At 46.0% G+C, this 17,992-nt stretch overlaps 1 protein-coding gene across 1 annotated transcript in view; it reads left to right on the forward strand.

Annotated features, from left to right (window-relative positions):
* c5 (complement component 5) overlaps positions 1–17,992 on the forward strand; it is a 170,408-nt gene that overhangs the window by 55,212 nt on the left and 97,204 nt on the right. Inside the window, exons 11-13 of the mRNA XM_078425909.1 lie at positions 2,061–2,258; positions 5,410–5,604; positions 10,182–10,391. Coding sequence (XP_078282035.1) covers positions 2,061–2,258; positions 5,410–5,604; positions 10,182–10,391 — 603 coding nt within the window. The remainder of the gene's footprint in view (positions 1–2,060; positions 2,259–5,409; positions 5,605–10,181; positions 10,392–17,992) is intronic.

A 17,992-nucleotide genomic window follows, 5' to 3' on the forward strand; every position in this document is an offset into this window, starting at 1 on the left:
AAGTCTTAAGGTAGCCCGCGACAAGTTCCATATCCGCCGAGAGCACATCCTCCACATTTGACCAACTCCTGTCCGAGTGCAGTAGGGCCAAGTTATCTGCGTATCCATACTGGCACGAGGTCGTGCGTGGCAGATCGCTGATATAGAGATTGAAGAGCATGGGGGCCAGTACCGAGCCTTAGGGGACTCCGTTTCTTAGGCGTCGCAGTCGGCTAGATTGTCCGTCGCTGATCTTGAGTACAAATCTGCGGTTGGCAAGGATGTTGGCAAGGAACCGCACTGAATGACGGTCAGGGATGGTGCGGAGGAGCTTCAAGATCAGGCCCTGGTGCCACACATTATCATAGGTGGCGGTGAGGCCCACTAGATCAGGCCCTGGTGCCACACATTATCATAGGTGGCGGTGGGGCCCACTAGATCAGGCCCTGGTGCCACACTGTATCATAGGTGATGGTGAGATCCACCAGTGTGATGGCCGCCTTGTCACCCTTTTCGAAACTGTCTTCGATGTCATTGGTCAGCTTGACTATTTGGTGGGTGGTGCAGCGTCCATGCCGAAATCCGGCTTGTTCAGCGGGTTGTTGAGGGTCAACGATTGGATCGAGCCGGGCCAGGAGAAGCCGTTTGAGGAGTTTTGTACGGGACACAGAGGAGTGAAATAGGCCGATAGTTCCTTGGGTCGTCCGCAGGCTTGTTTGGTTTTGGTAGCGCAATGACGGTGGCTTTCCGCCAGATCTTCGGAATGGACTGATCAATGAGGCAAGAGGAGTAAAACTCACGGAGCCAGGCCAGGGGGGGTGGGGGTGGGGGTGGGGATGAGGAGTTTGCAGAGGGCTGAGTAGGCATTGTCCAGGTTGGTAGGGGTGGAAAGGCTGTCGATCCAGAGGTCCACCAGACTTGTGAACTGGTCCCACCTGGCCTTGCGGAAATTCCACCTTTGCGCAGGTTTGGTTGGGACCGGCTCGATGGGGTTGTCCGGGATAATCAGAGATGGACGATGTTGTGATTTCGGGAAGTGATCCAGGGTGGTACAGTGTGGGGATGGTCCATTCAGGTTTGCAAAAGCCAAGTCAGGTTGGTAGTGGTGTTCCACCTGCCAGAGCGGAAGCTGTCCGGTTGTTTTGGATCGTACAGGAGTTGAACGCCAGTAGCTGAGGCCCAGTCTTCTAGTGCAGCACCATCTGGGTTAGTTGAACGGTAACCCCAGGTGGTGCTGTGGCAATTAAAGGGTCCAGCATACATGCAGGGCCAACCAAAGGCGGGGATGGAGTCTTTGTGAAGCCTGGTAGAAGGTGGCTTGTACACATTGATGACAGTGACACCTTCCACTTGCGTTGCCACACACTCCACATCGGAGTCAGGAGGGGACGTTGCAATCGCTTTCCATTTTGCAGTGTTCCTTACGAAAGTGGCAATCCCGTGGGTGTCGCTCTGGGTGTAGGCGGCCAGGGTATAACCAGGGATCTTCAGATGGGAGCTGTCACTTTTGGAGCAGGATTGCAGTGACTTTGTGGGTCTGTAGCAGATGTTCAATGATGGTGGTCTTTGCCTTGGGGAGGCCTTCCACATTCAGCTGCAGCAGGGTGATGCCATCTGATTCCACATCCGTAGGTGCCCGCCCTAAGAAGGGCGCATGCTCCGGGTTGGCGCCAAGCTGCAGTGACAGGATGCATTTGGGCTGCAAGCTGTTTTCCCTGCTTCTGCTGTCTGTTTGTTGTCGTTCGCCTGACTGGGGTCAGTTGACAGGGCTCACCATGGGGAGGTCGACAACGTGAAACCCGGGGGCTCAGTAGAGTATATTCAAGTCAAGGATTGATAGATTGTCAAAGAGCAAGTGAATCAAGGGATAAGGAATGTGCAAGAAAGTGGAGCTGAGTTAAAAGATTAAGCATTATCTTTACTTTGGTCATGGTTGAGTCGGGATATGAGCCAAATTTTATTATTCCTGCTTCAATTTCCTCTGTTCTTGTGGATGCAGTATATTGAATCCCACATTTCTATGGGAATTCAGTTTATTATATATTGGATTTTATTTCATCTCATCTTAACTTTTTTAACAGGTCCAAGTAAAAGACATTTTAGGAAATCCAGTTGGAGGAATTATGGTTGAATTTTCAGCCTATGCAGTTTTTGATGATGGTCAAAGAGAAGAAGTGATTCTCCAAGATTCCATGACACGGATGCAGACAGGAAGAGGCGATGGAACAGTATTGTTCAGCATCCCTGTTCCAGGAGATATTCAAGAATTAGAATTTACGGTCAGTAGATGAAAACTCGAGATACCAATCAAGACAGTTCAGCATAATTTGCAGTCTGTGGCACAGGGATTTGATTAGTAAAGGTGATATGACACATTTGCTGCAACACTGAAAGTCACTTTTTTAATCCAGAAGGTAGAATCATTTTGTAAAACAAAGTTTCTGACAATTACTGGCATGTTCAACTATAACATTTTATAATTAACAATGCAGGATAAGAAACAATGGGTTGTGGAACATGACCGATGTCATTAAATCTTAATCGAACCATTGATCTTATTTTACACTGACAATGTTTTAATATTTATGTGCATCATTTTAAAAAGAATTTCCCATATTTGGTTCCCAATTTGTTCCCATTTTTGAGTCCCAACGTGGAATATGGTAGTCTCCACAAATGTACTTGTTTTGATAATCAGAATGTTTGTGAGTGTAGTTTAGGGTAATCAGCCTTCATTTCTTTCATTCGCGTGGAAAGGGCAGTAACTTGTGGGAAGGGCAATAAGCAGGGTTTTAGCAATGAGCTCATGTCTTACCATGGCATGGCTCAGTGAATGTTCTGTGTGTTGTGTCTGAGATGAGCATTGGATAACAAAGGACGTTGCTAAAATGTGAATTTGATTTGAAAGGCTAAATGAACATTATTGTAACGCAAGACGTGTCAATCTGACTAGATAGCCACACACTTTGATTGCATAACTTGGTTCTAATTTCAAACTGGTGCAGTAATCTATAGTAATTAAATAGAGTCATGCAGTGTAGAAAAAGGCCCTTTGGCTCAACTTGCCCACACCGGGCAACATGTCCCAGCTACATTAGTCCCACCTGCCCACATTTGGTCCATATCTCTCCAAATCTGTCCAATCTATGTACCTGTCCAACGGTTTCTTAAATGTTGGGATAGTTCCAGACTCATCTACCTCCTCTGGCAACCTGTTCCATACACACTCCACCCTTTGTGTGAAAATGTTACCCCTCAGATTCTTATTAAATCTATTCCCCTTCACCTTTAACCTCTGTCTTCCGTTCCTCGATTCACCTATTCTGGGCAAGAGACCAGATGCATCTGCCCGATCTATTCATCTCATGATTTTATACACCTCTATAAGATCACCCCTCATCCTCCTGTGCTCCAGGGAATAGAGTCCCAGCCCACTCAACCTCTCCCTATAGCTCAGACCCTATAGGCTTGGCACCATTCTCGTAAATCTTCTCTCTACCCTTTCCAGTTTGACAACATCTTTCTTATAATATGGTGCCCAGAACTGAACACAATATAAATGTGATCTCACCAACGTCTTATACAACTGCAACATGACCTCCCAACTTCTATACTCAATACTCTGACTGATGAAAGCCAAAATGCCAAAAGCCTTTTTGACCACCTCAAATACCTGCGTCTCAACCTTCAAGGAACCAGGCACCTGCACTCCTAGATCCCCCTGCTCTACAACACTCCCCAGAGGACTACCATTCACTGTGTAGGTCCTGCCCATGTTAGACTTCCCAAAATGCAACATCTCATATTTTGCTGTATTAAATTCCATCAACCATTCCTCAGCCTACCTGGCCAATCGATCAAGATCCTGCTGCAATTTTTCACAACCATCTTCACTATCTGCAAAACCACCCACTTTTGTATCATCAGCAAACTTGCTAATCTTGCCATGTATGCTCTCATCCAAGTCATTACAGTAACGGGTCCAGCACCGAACCCTGAGGCACACCACTAGTCACAGGCCTCCAGTCCGAGAAGCAACCTTCCACCATCACCCTCTGTTTCCTTCCATGGAGCCAATTTGCTGTCCATTCAGCCATCTCTCCTTGCATCCCATGCAATCTAACCCTTTCTGCCCTTTTTATCAATTGTTACTCATATGTGACTCCAGACCCATTAATCTGGTTGATTCGCAGTACACGCTGACGTATTGCGCATAAATAATTTTTAAAATATACTTTTCAATAGTCAATAGTCAATAGTTGTTTATTTGTCACATACACATAAATGTGTAATGAAATGAAACATTACCCGCAGTTGAACAATAAGACCAATAAGAATAATCAATAAAAATGCAATAACACATACAATCACAAACTAACACCAAACAAAAAGAAACATCCATCACAGTGAGTCTCCTCCAGTCACCTCCTCACTGTGATGGAAGGCCACAATGTCTTTCTCTCTTCCCCTGCCGTCTTGTCCTGCGGTCAGGCTGTTGGAGTTGCCACGTCGGGGCGGTCGGGGCTCCCGACATTGAAGCCCCCGCTGGGCGGTGAAAATCCCACGGCCTATTCCAGGCCGCGCCGGACGGTGAAAGGTCCGCGGCGGGCCGACCCAAGCCCCGCGATTCGGGGCGGGCGAACACGCTGCCTCTGCCGCTGCCGGTGCTCCCGATGTCGGCCCCCATCCAGGGGCCTGCGGGCTTCCGACGTCCACGCGGCCCGCGCCGGAGCCTCCGGAGACGAGTTGCAGCCGCTCCCGCAGCATCCGCAGGCAGCCAGCGCCGCAGGTGGTGAGTCCGGGCAGCGGGCTCTGCAAACCAGAGCCCCAGGTGGTCCCAGGTGCATGGCCGCTGGTAGGCCGCAATGGGAACGGGGACATGACACAGAAACAAAGGTCGCGTCTCCGTTTGGGAGAGAGAATTTTACAGTTCCTGTTCCCCCCCCCACACACACACATAACATACAAACATTACACCATATTAAAACTACAATTCATACAAAACCAACAAAAAACACAAAAGACAGACGGACTGCAGACGGATTGAAGCCTGGGTTAATTTTTTTGTCCAATGATATCATTGTGCCCTGACGCACAAATTTAAAAGATATAACCTACAGGGCAATGTTTTTCCACACATCGAGATGATAAAGGAATTCTCGCTCTCTTAAGAGCATTTTAACAGTCTACCTACTGTTTCCGTGAGATGCATGGACTTAAAATTAAATCTGTCCTATGTTCCAAAGTTTTCTAGTTGTTATCATCAGTGCAGACAGTAGATTTTTATTGTGCAGATAGATGATATTGCGAGATTTTTATGCTCATCGAATACTGTTCCCAGAATTGAGTTGAAAGCTAATTCAGCATTCTCCATTTAGCTCAAATGCATTTAAAGACGTATTTAAGCCCAATTTCTTTCACTTTTTGTAGATTCGGACCGCTCTTCAGGATGAAGACCCTGTCTCCAAGACATTCAGAGCAAAAGCTTATCAATCACAATCTAAAAGCTACTTGTACATTGTATGGGCGGCAGATTTCCAAAGGTTCCATGTTGACCAAGATCTTAGTGTGAACCTTATTGCAAGTAGTCCATACTTCAATAAAATAAAACACTTCCACTATCAGGTAAAAATTGTTTAATATTGATAATTGGTATCTCACATGGATTCGCTTGAATGGCTTTTATGTAGTAAATCTTGGAATATTTGATATTGGTTTGTAGATTTGTCAAGTGTTGCCAAACACCAAATGTAAGCAATGTAGTTCTGCCCTTTACACCTCTGATGAAGCTCTGTGAAACAGTTCACATTGCCATATTTGAATCAATATTCAGGCAACATAAAAGCTATAAAAGTCGTGCTATGAACAGATGCAGTATTTGATGTGCCACTTAGATCAAACATCGCCCAGTCTACATTTGGTCTCGCCGATGTATAAGAGTCCACAATTAGAACCATGGATACAGTAGTTGAGGCTGGAGGAGGTGTAAGTGAACCTCTGCCTCACCTGAAAGGACTCGGAGTCCCTGGACAGAGTCGACGGAGGAGGTATAGGGACAGGTGTCAGGAGAAGGAACCTGGGGAGGGGGTGGTTTGGGTGGGAAGGGATGAGTTAACCAGGGGGTTGCAGAGGGAATGGTCTTTACGCAAGGTGGAAATGGGTGGAGATGGGAAGATGTGAATAGTGATGAGATCCCATTGGAGGTGGCGAAAATGTTGGAGGATTATATGTTGTATGCACCGGCTGATGGGATGAAAGGTCAGGACTAGGGGGACTGTCCCTGTTGCGACTAAGGGGAGGGGGAGCAAGGGTGGAGCTGCAGGGTACCGAGGAGACACGTGTGAGGACCTCATCTATGATGGAAGAGGAGAACCCCCATTCCCTAAAGAATGAGGACATCTCAGATGACGTAGTATGGAACACCTCATCTTGGGCGCAGATGCAGTGCAGATAAATAAATTGGGAGTAGGGGATAGAGTCTTTGCAGGAAGCAGGGTGGGAAGATGTGTGGTCAAGATAGTTGTGGGAGTCAGTGGATTTGCAATAGACGTCAGTCGATAGTCTATCTCCTGTGATGGAGTCATTGAGATCAAGAAAGAGGACGGAGATGTCGGAGATGGTCCAAATGAATTTGAATGCAGGATGGAAATTAGTGGTGAAGTTAATGAAGTCCATGAGTTCTGCATGGGTGCAGGAGGTAGCACTGATGCAGTCATCAATGTAACAGAGATAGAATTTGGGGATAGGGCCAGTGTACACCTGGAACAGGGATTGTTCAACATACCCTACAAAGAGGCAGGTATAGCTGGGGCCCATGCGGGTGCCCATAGCTCCGCCTTGGATTTAAAGGAAGTGGGAGGAGTCATAGAAAAGTTGTTAACGGTGAGAACCAGCTCTGCTAGCTGGAGGAGAGTGTTAGTGGAGGGAAATTGGCTGGTTCTGCGGTCGAGGAAGAAACGGAGGGCTTTAAGGTCTTCCTGGTGGGGGATGGAGATGTAGAGTGACTGAAATAAAGATGAGGGAGTGGGGGCCTGGAAAATGGAAGTCATTACAGATACGAAAGGTGTGTGAGGCATCTTGGACACAGGTCGGGAGAGATTGGACCAGGGGGGATAGGATGGAGCCGAGGTACATGAAAATCATTTCAGTGGGACAGGAGCAGGCAGAAATAATGGGTCTGCCAGGGCAGTTGTGTTTATGGATTTTGGGGAGAAGGTGAAACCGGGCCGTGCAGGGCTGGAGTATGATAAAGTTGGAGGCTTTGGAGGGCAGACAGCCGAAAGTGAAAAAATCAGAAATGGCCTGTGAGATAATGTGCTCATCTGTGGGGTCAAGGTCCAAGGATAAGTAGGAGGAGGTGTCTGAGAGCTGGACTACCACGGCACCTCCCTTGTCGGCGGGTTTGATTATCATGTCAGGGTTGCTGCAGACTGAGCGGAGGGCTGTATGTTCTGAGGTTAGAGTAGGTAAGGGGAATGGAAAAGTTGAGACGGTTGATGTCATGCCAGCAGTTAGAAATAAAAAGGTCTAGAGAGGGTAGAAAGCCGTCTGGGGATGTCCAAGAGGAGTGGGACCGGTGGAGACGGGAGAAGGGATCATCACTGGGTGGTGAGGACTCCTTCCCATAGAAAAAGGCACGGAGGCGAGGGAAGAAAATGTCTACGTCGTGGCGGACCCGGAACTCACTGAGGTGGGGGTGGAGGGGAACAAAGGTGAGGGCTGTGTTGAAGGCAGACCGTTCCGTATCAGAAAAGGGGAGGTCAGGGGGGGATGGTGAAGACACGGCAAGGGTGGGGGTTGGGGTCAGAGGAGGGCCACGGAGTTGAGACGAGGGGGATGGTGGGTTTTCAGAGAGGAGGGGGGCATGACAAGGGTGGGGGTTGGGGTCGGAGGAGGGCTGGGGAATGGACGGAGGTTGAGGCAAGGTCCTGTGGGAGGGGGGGGGGGTGATGTGTAGAAATGTGTAAATCTGCAGGGAGGGCTGGTGAGGGTCTACAAGATAAAACTATGGGATTAAGCTGGAAGCATCTTGTTAATGAGTGAAGGGGTGCAGTTAGAGGGTGAGAAACTAGACAAAATAATGTGGGAGTTGCAAAATGCTTTCCAAGCAGGTCAGGCTAGACATGTCCCTCATTCCAGAGAGAGAAGAAAAGAAAAGTAAAAGAAAAGCTGAGCTAATATTAAAGGTAGATAGTCCAGAAGCCTGCAGTATGCACAGACAGGGCCATTTTGGGTTGGGACCCTTCTTCAGACATTTTCTCCACAGATGCTGCCTGACCTTTTGAGTTACTACAGCACTTTGTGTCTATTTTTAATATAAATCAGCATCTGCAGTTCTTTGTTGCTACATTATGGGAACTATCCTTTGCTGTTCTGGAGGAGAGGGTAGTGAGAATAGATGAAAGTAATGGATCCAGAAATTGAAAGCGATGCGATCAAGAGCTTCAGAGAGTTAATTAATCACAAACATGTTGTTTATGGATGGAAGGTCACTCCACTATTTCGCAAAGAAAAACACACCAGGAGGCAAAGCTCATGTGGAAAATACATGATGGATGGGGAGAACACATTTGGAGTGGGAGGAGAGTGTGCTCAACAACTCATTAACAGCCATGATATGTGTGGTCTCTTCAATTCTGGTCATTCATAGCCCAAAGCCCAAGGATTTTCAACTGAGATGGCAGGCAGTTGCGAGTGGGGTGCCGCAAGGTTCGGTGCTGGGGTTGCAACTATTACAATATATATTAATTATTTGGATGATAGAATTAGAAGTAACATTAGCAAGTTTGTGGATGACACAAAGCAGGGTGGCAGTGTGAACTGCGAAGAGGATGTTAGGAGGTTGCAGGGTGACCTGGACAGGTTAAGTGTGTGGGCAGATGCATGGCAGATACAGTATAATGTAGATAAATGTAAGGTTATCCACTTTGGCGGCAAAAACAAGGAGGCAGATTATTATCTCAATGGTGTCAGGTTAGGTAACGAGATCTTGGTGTCCTTGTACACCAGTCACTGAAAGTAAGTGTGCAGGTACAGCAGGCAGTGAAGAAAGGTAATGGCATGTTGGCCTTCATAACGAGAGGATTTGAGTACAGGAGCAAAGAAGTCCTTCTACAGTTGTATAGGGCCCTGGTGAGACCACATCTGGTGTATTGTGTGCAGTTTTGGTCTCCTAATTTGAGGAAGGACGTCCTTGCTATTGAGGCAGTGCAGCGTAGGTTCACGAGGTTAATCCCTGGGATGGCGGGACTGTCATATGAGGAAAGATTGGAAAGACTAGGCTTGTATTCACTGGAGTTTAGAAGGATGAGAGGGGATCTTATAAAGACGTATAAAATTATAAAAGGACTGGACAAGCTAGATGCAGGAAAAATGTTCCCAATGTTGGGGGAGTCCAGAACCAAGGGACACAGTCTAAGAATAAAAGGGATGCCATTTAAAACTGAGGAGAGAAGAAACCTTTTTACCCAGAGAGTTGTGAATTTGAGGAATTTTCTGCCACAGAAGACAGTGGAGGCCAATTCACTGGATGAATTTAAAAGGTAGTTAGATAGAGCTCTAGGGGCTAGTGGAATCAAGGGATATGGGGAGAAGGCAGGCACAGATTACTGATTGTAGATGATCAGCCATGATCACAATGAATGGCGGTGCGGGCTCGAAGGGCCAAATGGCCTCCTCCTGCACCTATTTTCTATGTTTCTATGTATGTACATGATGAATTGCACAGAATGCAATTGCAGAATTATGCACATAATATTGAAGAAGTCTATTTAATAAACAAGTATTTCCTGCTTACTGTTTTGGCAGGACCTACTTCTGCTGGTGAAAAATAATTTCACCATGACAACACTGTGCATTCTCAATCCTGCCATCTATATTTAACTGAAAATATAAACAGCATGAAGGAAGGAAAGATAGACACAAAATGTTGGAGTAACTCAGTGGACAGGCAGCATCTCTGAATAGAAGGAATGGTTGAAGTTTCAGTTCGAGACCCTTCTTCAGAAGGAAATTCAGTGTCAGAACGAGTCACCCAAACAATAATTTGGTTGCATCATATTTGGCTGTAATTTTTTTTTCTCTAAATTATATTATAGATCTGTGCTCTGATAATATCAAAGATTATAATATCTGCACACAGTAATTGTGTTTTCATATATTTCAGATCATATTATTTACTGTGAATTTTCATGTTAATCTAGGTGGTGTCAAAAGGAAAAATAATTTCATTTGGAACAAAATTCCGTCCATTTCACAACCAGGTTTTCAGCCTGAATATTCCCATCACCAGGGAAATGATTCCTTCTGCACGTCTGATTGCATATTATATAGTAACTGGAGAAAATGCTGCTGAACTGGTTGTTGATTCTATATGGTTTGAGGTGGTAGAGAACTGCATAAGCAGACAACAGGTAGGTTCCAATGAAGTTTCTAGTCCTGGTAGAATGTGTGCCATTTAAATCATGATAATTGTTATTAAATGTACAACACAAGACTTTATGAATGATAGGTTTTTCTTAAGGTTTAGGTTTATTATTGCACATTTGTGTACCGAGATATCGAGTGTACTGTGCCACCCGTTGGTTTGCTTTTGTGGCTGTAGTCTCAATGTGGTTAGTCCAAGTCATATTGTTGCTAATATCTATGCCCAGTGTAATGGCAGTTTCTATACCATCTCGAAATCCCACTTCGATAGCCATTACTTCTCGGGGATGAAATGTAGTTAAAGCTTATGCACACGTCGCACCCTGATATGACTAAACGAATCTTCCAAACTTCTTTTCTTCATTAATTAGTTTTATTAAAGTAGCACAAATCATAGAGTAATTCATCAGTTTTTGTACTTTGTCAACTGTTTCTTCTTCAAACAATATGTAGCATTCTTGCAGTTATTACCGTATGGTTCTTACAAATATAGCTATGGTACGAGCGCGTGTGTGCGGTAAAGAACTGTATGCTCACCATCCTCCGATTCTAAACTGACCCACAACCTCTGTCGACACGCTAGCCTCCTCCCATCTAGACACTCCCCATTACGCATTAAGTCACACCCACAAGCAGGCAAAAAAGACATAAACTAGAAATATTAAAACATAGCCATAACACAATGACAATAACTGAATTAAGCATAAATGGCTCCTACACCCAGGAAACCGGTTCTCAACCATTTCCACTTCGACACCATTGATGTTGATTTGGGCATGTATCCACCATGCTTCCTGAAGTTGATAACTAGCTCCTTCATCTTGCTGGCATTGAGGGAAAGGTTGTTGTCCTGACACCATTTCACTAAGCCCTCTATCTCCTTCCTGTATTCCATCTCCTCATTGTTCAAGATCTGACCTAGCACAGTGGTGTCAACTGCAAACTTGAAGATGGAGTTAGATTGGAACTTGGTTGTGTATCTATAGGGAGTGGAGTAGGGAGCTGAGAATGCATCCTTGCAGAGCACCAGCGGGGTGAATTAATGTGCAGGATGTATTGTCACTGATCCTCATTGATTATGGTCAATGGGTCAGAAAGTTGGGGATCTAATTTGGATTCAGAACTGGCTTATTCAAATAAAACAGAGAATTGTGGTGGAAGGTAGATATTCTCAGTTTCAGTTTAATTTATTGTCAAGTGTACCGAGATACAGTGAAAAACTTTTGTTGCGTGCTAACCAGTCAGCAGAAAGACAATACATGATTACAATAGATGCATTTACAGTGTATAGATACATGATAAGGGAATAACATTTAGTGCAAGGTAAAGCCAGCAAAGTCCGATCAAGGATAGTTCGAGAGTCACCAAAGAGGTAGATAGTAGTTCAGCACTGCTCTCTGGTTGTGGCAGGACGATTCAGTTGCCTGATAACAGCTGGGTCGCAACTGTCCCTGTATCTGATGGTGTGCTTTTTCACACTTCTATACCTTTTGCCTGATGGAAATGGGGAGAAGAGGCCTTGATTATGCTGTTGGCCTTGCCGAGGCAGCGTGAGGTGTAAATGAGGTACAAGTAGGTTGGTTTGTGTGATGGTCTGGGCTGCATCCACAATTTGCTGCAATTTCTTGCGGTCTTGGATGGAAATGTCCCCAAACCAAGCTGTGATCCATCCTGATAAACTGCTTTCTATAGTGCATCTGTCGAAGTTGGTGAGAGTTATAGGGGACATGCCAAACTTCCTAAGCCTTGTGAGGAAGTAGAGGTGTTAGTGTGCATTCTTCGTCATTGCTTCAATATGGGTGTCCCAGGAGAAGTAGTTGGTGATATTGAATCTGAGGAATTTGAAGTTTTCACCCATCTCTACTTCGGCACCATCAATGCAAACTGGGGTACCTGTCCCACTTCACTTCCTGAACTCCGATCACTATCTCCTTTGTCTTGCTAACATTGAGAGAAAGGTTGTTGTCTTGACACCAGGACACCAGGTTCTGAATCTTCTTCCTATACTCCGTCTCATCATTATTTGATATCCGGCCCACAATGCTGGTGCCGTCTGTGAATTTGAAAATGGAATCAGATTTGTGCATGGCTGCACAGTCGTGGGTGTACAAGGAGTAAAGAAGGGGGCTGAGAACACAGCCTTGTGGAGCCCCCATGTTGAGGATTATCGTGGAGGATAATTTGTCCCCTGTTCTCTCTGACTCGGGTCTGTTGGTCAGGAAGTCGAGGATCCAGTTGCAGAAATGAATGATGACACCAAGTCCCACGAGTTTGCTGATAAGCTTGGTGATATTCTGGCTGGAGATTTGTGACCAGTTAGACCTAGACATAGAAAATAGGTGCAGGAGGAGGCCGTTTGGCCCATCGAGCCAGCACCGCCATTCATTGTGATCATGGCTGATCATCCACAATCAATAACCCGTGCCTGCCTTCTCCCCATATCCCTTGATTCCACTAGCCCTTAGAGCTCTATCTAACTCTCTCTTAAATCCATCCAGTGATTTGGCCTCCACAGCCCTCTGTGGCAGAGAATTCCACAAATTCACAACTCTCTGGGTGAAAAAGTTCCTTCTCACCTCAGTTTTAAATGGCCTCCCCTTTATTCTAAGACTGTGGCCCCTGGTTCTGGCCCAACATTGGGAACATTTTTCCTGCATCTAGCTTGTCCAGTCCTTTTATAAAGTTATATGTCTCTATAAGACCCCCTCTCATCTTTCTAGACTCCAGTGAATACAAGCCTAGTCTATTCAATCTTTCCTCATATGACAGTCCCTCAATCCCAGGGATCAATCTCGTGAACCTACGCTGCACTGCCTCAATTACAAGGATGTCCTTCTTCAAATTAGGAGACCAAAACTGTACACAATACTCCAGATGTGGTCTTACCAGGGCCCTATACAACTGCAGAAGAACCTCTTTACTCCTATACTGAAATCCTCTCGTTATGAAGGCCAACATGCCATTAGCTTTCTTCACTGCCTGCTGCACCTGCACGCTAACTTTCAGTGACTGGTGTACAAGGACACCCAGGTCTCGCTGCACTTCCCCCTTACCTAACCTGACACCATTGAGATAATATGACCTCCTTGTTTTTGCCGCCAAAGTGGATAACCTTACGTTTATCTATATTATACTGCATCTGCCACGTATCTGCCCACTCACTCAACCTGTCCAGGTCACCCTGCAACCTCCTAACATCCTCTTCGCAGTTCACACTGCCACCCAGCTTTGTGTCATCCGCAAACTTGCTAGTGCTACTTCTAATTCCTTCATCCAAATCATTAATATATATGGTAAACAGATGCAGCCCCAACACCGAACCTTGCGGCACTCCACTTGCCACTGCCTGCCGAGTTCTGCAGAGATCTGTGCTGTGAAATTTGCTGTTTGTGATATATATAACTAACCCAGACGTAAATGTAGATGGGTTGGTGAGTATGTTTGCTGATGACACCAAAATTGGAGGTGTTATAGACAGTGAGAAAGGCTGTCAGAAGATATGGTGCGATATAGATCAGCTATGGCAGATGGAGTTTAACCTGAGTAAGTGTGAGGTGTTGGACTTTGGCAGGTTGTATGTAAGGGAAAGTATACAGTTAATGGCAAGACCCTTAACAGCATTGATGTGCAGAGATATCTTGGAATCCAGGTTCATAGCTCACTGAAGGTGGTCATTTAGTGATTGTAGATCTGCTTCAGTGGCTCGAACTCAAATAGTCGCCTGGGTTGGGCGCCATCTTGGAAGCTCAAATAGACAGGGTGGTAAAGAAGGCGTATACTATGCTTGTCTTCATTGCAAGAGGCATTGGATGGATGAGTCAGGAAGTCATGATGCAGCTCAATTGGACATTGGTTAGGCCACATTTAGAGTATTGTGTTCAGTTCTGGTCACCCCATTACAGGAAAGATGTGGAAGCTTTGGAGAGGGTGCAGAGAAGGTTTATCAGAATGTTGCCTGGATCTGAGGGTTTCAGCTACAGGGAAAGTCAAGTCAAGTCAAGTTAATTTTATTTGTATAGCACATTTAAACACAACCCATGTTGACCAAAGTACTGCACATCAGTACAGGTATTAAAAAAGAACATACAATAGCACACAAGCCTAGCAACACAGACATAACCAGTTTACAGCGCCCCCTCAGAGGGGCTCAAACTCTAGGGAATAGAAGTAGGTTTTGAGCCTGGACTTAAAGGAGTCAATGGAGGGGGCAGTTCTGATGGGGAAAGGGAAGCCGTTCCACAGTCTAGGAGCTGCAACTGCAAAAGTGCAGTCACCCCTGAGCTTAAGCCTTGACCGCGGGATAGTCAGTAGCCCCAAGTCGGCCGACCTGAGGGACCTGGAGTTTGAGTGGTGGGTTAGAAGATTTTTGATATCCGGGGGGGGGCAAGCCTGTTTAGGGCTTTGTATGCAAATAGGAGGAGCTTGAAATCGATTCTATACCATAATGGGAGCCAGTGGAGAGAGGCCAGAATTGGGGTGATGTGGTCCCTTTTACGGGTACCCGTCAGGAGTCTCGCTGCGGCATTTTGGGCCAATTGCAGGAGGGACAGGGATGATTGGCTGATCCCAGTGTATAGGGAGTTGCAGTAGTCTAGGCGGGAGGAAATGAATGCGTGGATGATTTTTTCTAGATCGTCAAATTGGAGGAATGGTTTGATTTTGGATGATTTGGAGGGATGATTTGGTGGACTGATGCAACACGAGCAATCTGGTCCTGAATGTCGACAAAACAAAGGAGGTATTCAGCAGCACTAAGTCCCTGGGGGTGCAGACCACAGACAGCCTGACCTGGTCCCTAAACACTGCATCTCTAGTCAAGAGAGCCCAGTAGCATTTGCACTTTCTGCGCTGGATGAGAAGAGCACACCTCCCCCATCCTGTCCTCACCACTTTCTACAGGGGCACCGTAGAGAGCATACTGACCAGCTGCATCTCTGTCTGGTCTGGGGACTGCAAAGCCTCAGACTGGAAGTCCGTGCAGAGAGTGGTGAGGATGGCTGAGAAAATCATCGGAACTTCACTTCCTTCCATCCAGGACATTGCACACAAACGCTGTTTGACCAAGGGCAATAACATTATTAAAGACCCCACCCATCTCCATCATGGACTGTTCACCCTGCTGCCCTCTGATCAAAGGTACTGCAGCACATGGAGCAGAACAGCCAGGTTGTGCAATAGCTTCTTCCCCTGAGCCATCAGACTCTTGAACTCCCAATAATCCACCGCCATTATTTTATGTGCGAGTGATTTATTTATTTATTTATTTATTTTTAATCAATTTTTATTATTTGGTGTTACATTGTGGGCCAGATGCAACGGAATTTCATCCAAATAAGCACTCGTCAGGTGTATAGGTGTGAATGACAATAAAGTTATATTCATTCATTCATTCATTCATTCATTCATTCATTCATTCATTCATTTTAGCTATGGTGCGAAGCTGGAAGAAACTGGCTTTTACGAGAGTTGACTTGCTTGTCAAACTTAAAAGCAGAGTCAAATATCACACCAAGGTTTTTGACATGAGGTTTGATTAGGGTGGATAGGCTTCCTAGGCTGCCTGTTGTCGTTTTGATGGAGTCGGGGGGCGAATAGGATGACCTCAGACTTGCTCTCGTTTGACTGAAGGAAGTTCTGTGCCATCCAACATTTTATGTCCTCAAGACAGTGCATGAGGCTGATTAAATTTGACCGGTTGTTGGGTTTCAGGGGGGGATAAAGCTGTGTGTCATCAGTATAGCAGTGGAAAGAAATGCCGTGCCTTTGAATGATTTGGCTGAAGGGAACGGAGGCGCGACTTTTTTTCTGGGTGGTGTCTCCGTTCCCGCTGAGGCCTACCATTGGACAAACACCTGGAGTGGGCGGCCTCCAGCTGGGACCACCTGGGCTCTGGTTCGCAGAGCCCGCGGACCGGACTTACCATCTGCGGAGCTGGCTGCCTTCGGAGGCTGTGGTGGCGCTGCGGGAGCGGCTGCGACTCGCCTTCGGGGGCTCCGGAGGCTTCTTCGGCCGCGGGCCGCATGGATATCGGAAGCTCGCAGCCCCTGCCCTTGGAGGGGGCCGACATCGGGAGCTCCGGCAGCGGCAGCGTCTTCGCCCGCCCCGAATCGCGGAGCTTGGGTCGGCCCGCTGCGGACCTTTCACCGGCCTGGAACGTGGCAACTTCAACAGCCTGACCGCGGGAGAAGATGGCAGGGGAAGAGAAAAGACATTCTGGCCTTCCATCACAGTGAGGAGTGACTGGAGGAGACTCACTGTGATGGATGTTTCTTTTTTTTTGTTTTTTGTTTTGTGTTGGTTGTGATTGTGTGTGAAATTGTTTATTTTTATTGCTCTATTGCTGGACTGTGGGTGACCTTACATTTCACTGCACGTCTTGTATGTGTATGTGACAAATAAACTTGACTTGACTTGACTTGACTTGACTTGATGTACAGAGAGAAGAGAATGGAGCCTAGGATGGAGCCTTGGTAAGGTTGGTAAACTTGGGTTGTTTTATCTGGAACATCGGAAGTTGAGGGGAGACTTGATGGAAGTGCATAAAATTATGAGAGGCATAGAAAGGGTAGACAGTCAGAATCTTTTTCCCAGGATGGAAATGCCCAATACCAGACGGCACAGCGATAAGGTGAGAGGGGAGAAATTTAATGGAAATGTGCCGTGCAAGTTTTTTACACTGAGAGTAGTGGGGGCCTGAAACGCATTGCCATGGGTGCTGGTGGAGGCAGTTATGATGGTGGCGTTAAAGAGGCTTTTAGACAGGTTTGTGGAAGTGCAGTGAATAGAGGGACATGGATCATGTACAGGCAGGTGATATTCTTAATCATTTCTTGATTAATACAGGTGTCAGAGGTAATGGGGAGAAGGCAGGAGAATGTGGTTAGGAGGGAGAGATAGATCAGCCATGATTGAATGGCGGAGTAGACTTGATGGACCGAATGGCCTAATTCTACTCTGATCACATGACCAATAAAGCCCTGGACCTAGGTGTTAGCATCCACCTGTGCCACCGGATTAGAACCAAGCATCGAACACTGAGTATAATATATTAGTTTAACGGCTTCATGTTTGGCACAAACAGTGTGGGCCAAAGGGTCTGTTCATGTGCTGTATTGTTTGATGCTCAGTGTTTGATGTTTTGTCGGTGACACAGGTGGATGCTAACACCTAGGTGCAGGGCTTTATTGGTGTATTTGGATGGGATTATAGTGTTGAAGGTCGAGCTATAACCAATAAATAGGAGTCCGACGTAGGTGTCCTAACACAATAGTCTCATATTTCTAACAGTGTCTTCCTTCTGAATGTGCATTGCTTTTTCTTATACTCCATTCTATTCCTTCAGATGAAACCAGTCCTCAGGGAATATTTATGGTTACTAGCTATTCTTTTTTTGTATATGCTTAACACTTAACACTCTGACTACATTTATTTCAGAATGCAGCCGATCCCTGCGTTACTGCCGTTCGAGTAACATCAGTTCCGCGATATAGAATTAATACATCATGCCCAAAAAATTGAAACAAGGAATGAAATTCACTCTTACTGGATTTTATGTGATAAAAGTGAATAAATAAACATAAAATGTATT

Source organism: Rhinoraja longicauda, chromosome 31 (genome assembly GCF_053455715.1).
Source record: "Rhinoraja longicauda isolate Sanriku21f chromosome 31, sRhiLon1.1, whole genome shotgun sequence".
Lineage (NCBI taxonomy): Eukaryota > Metazoa > Chordata > Chondrichthyes > Rajiformes > Arhynchobatidae > Rhinoraja > Rhinoraja longicauda.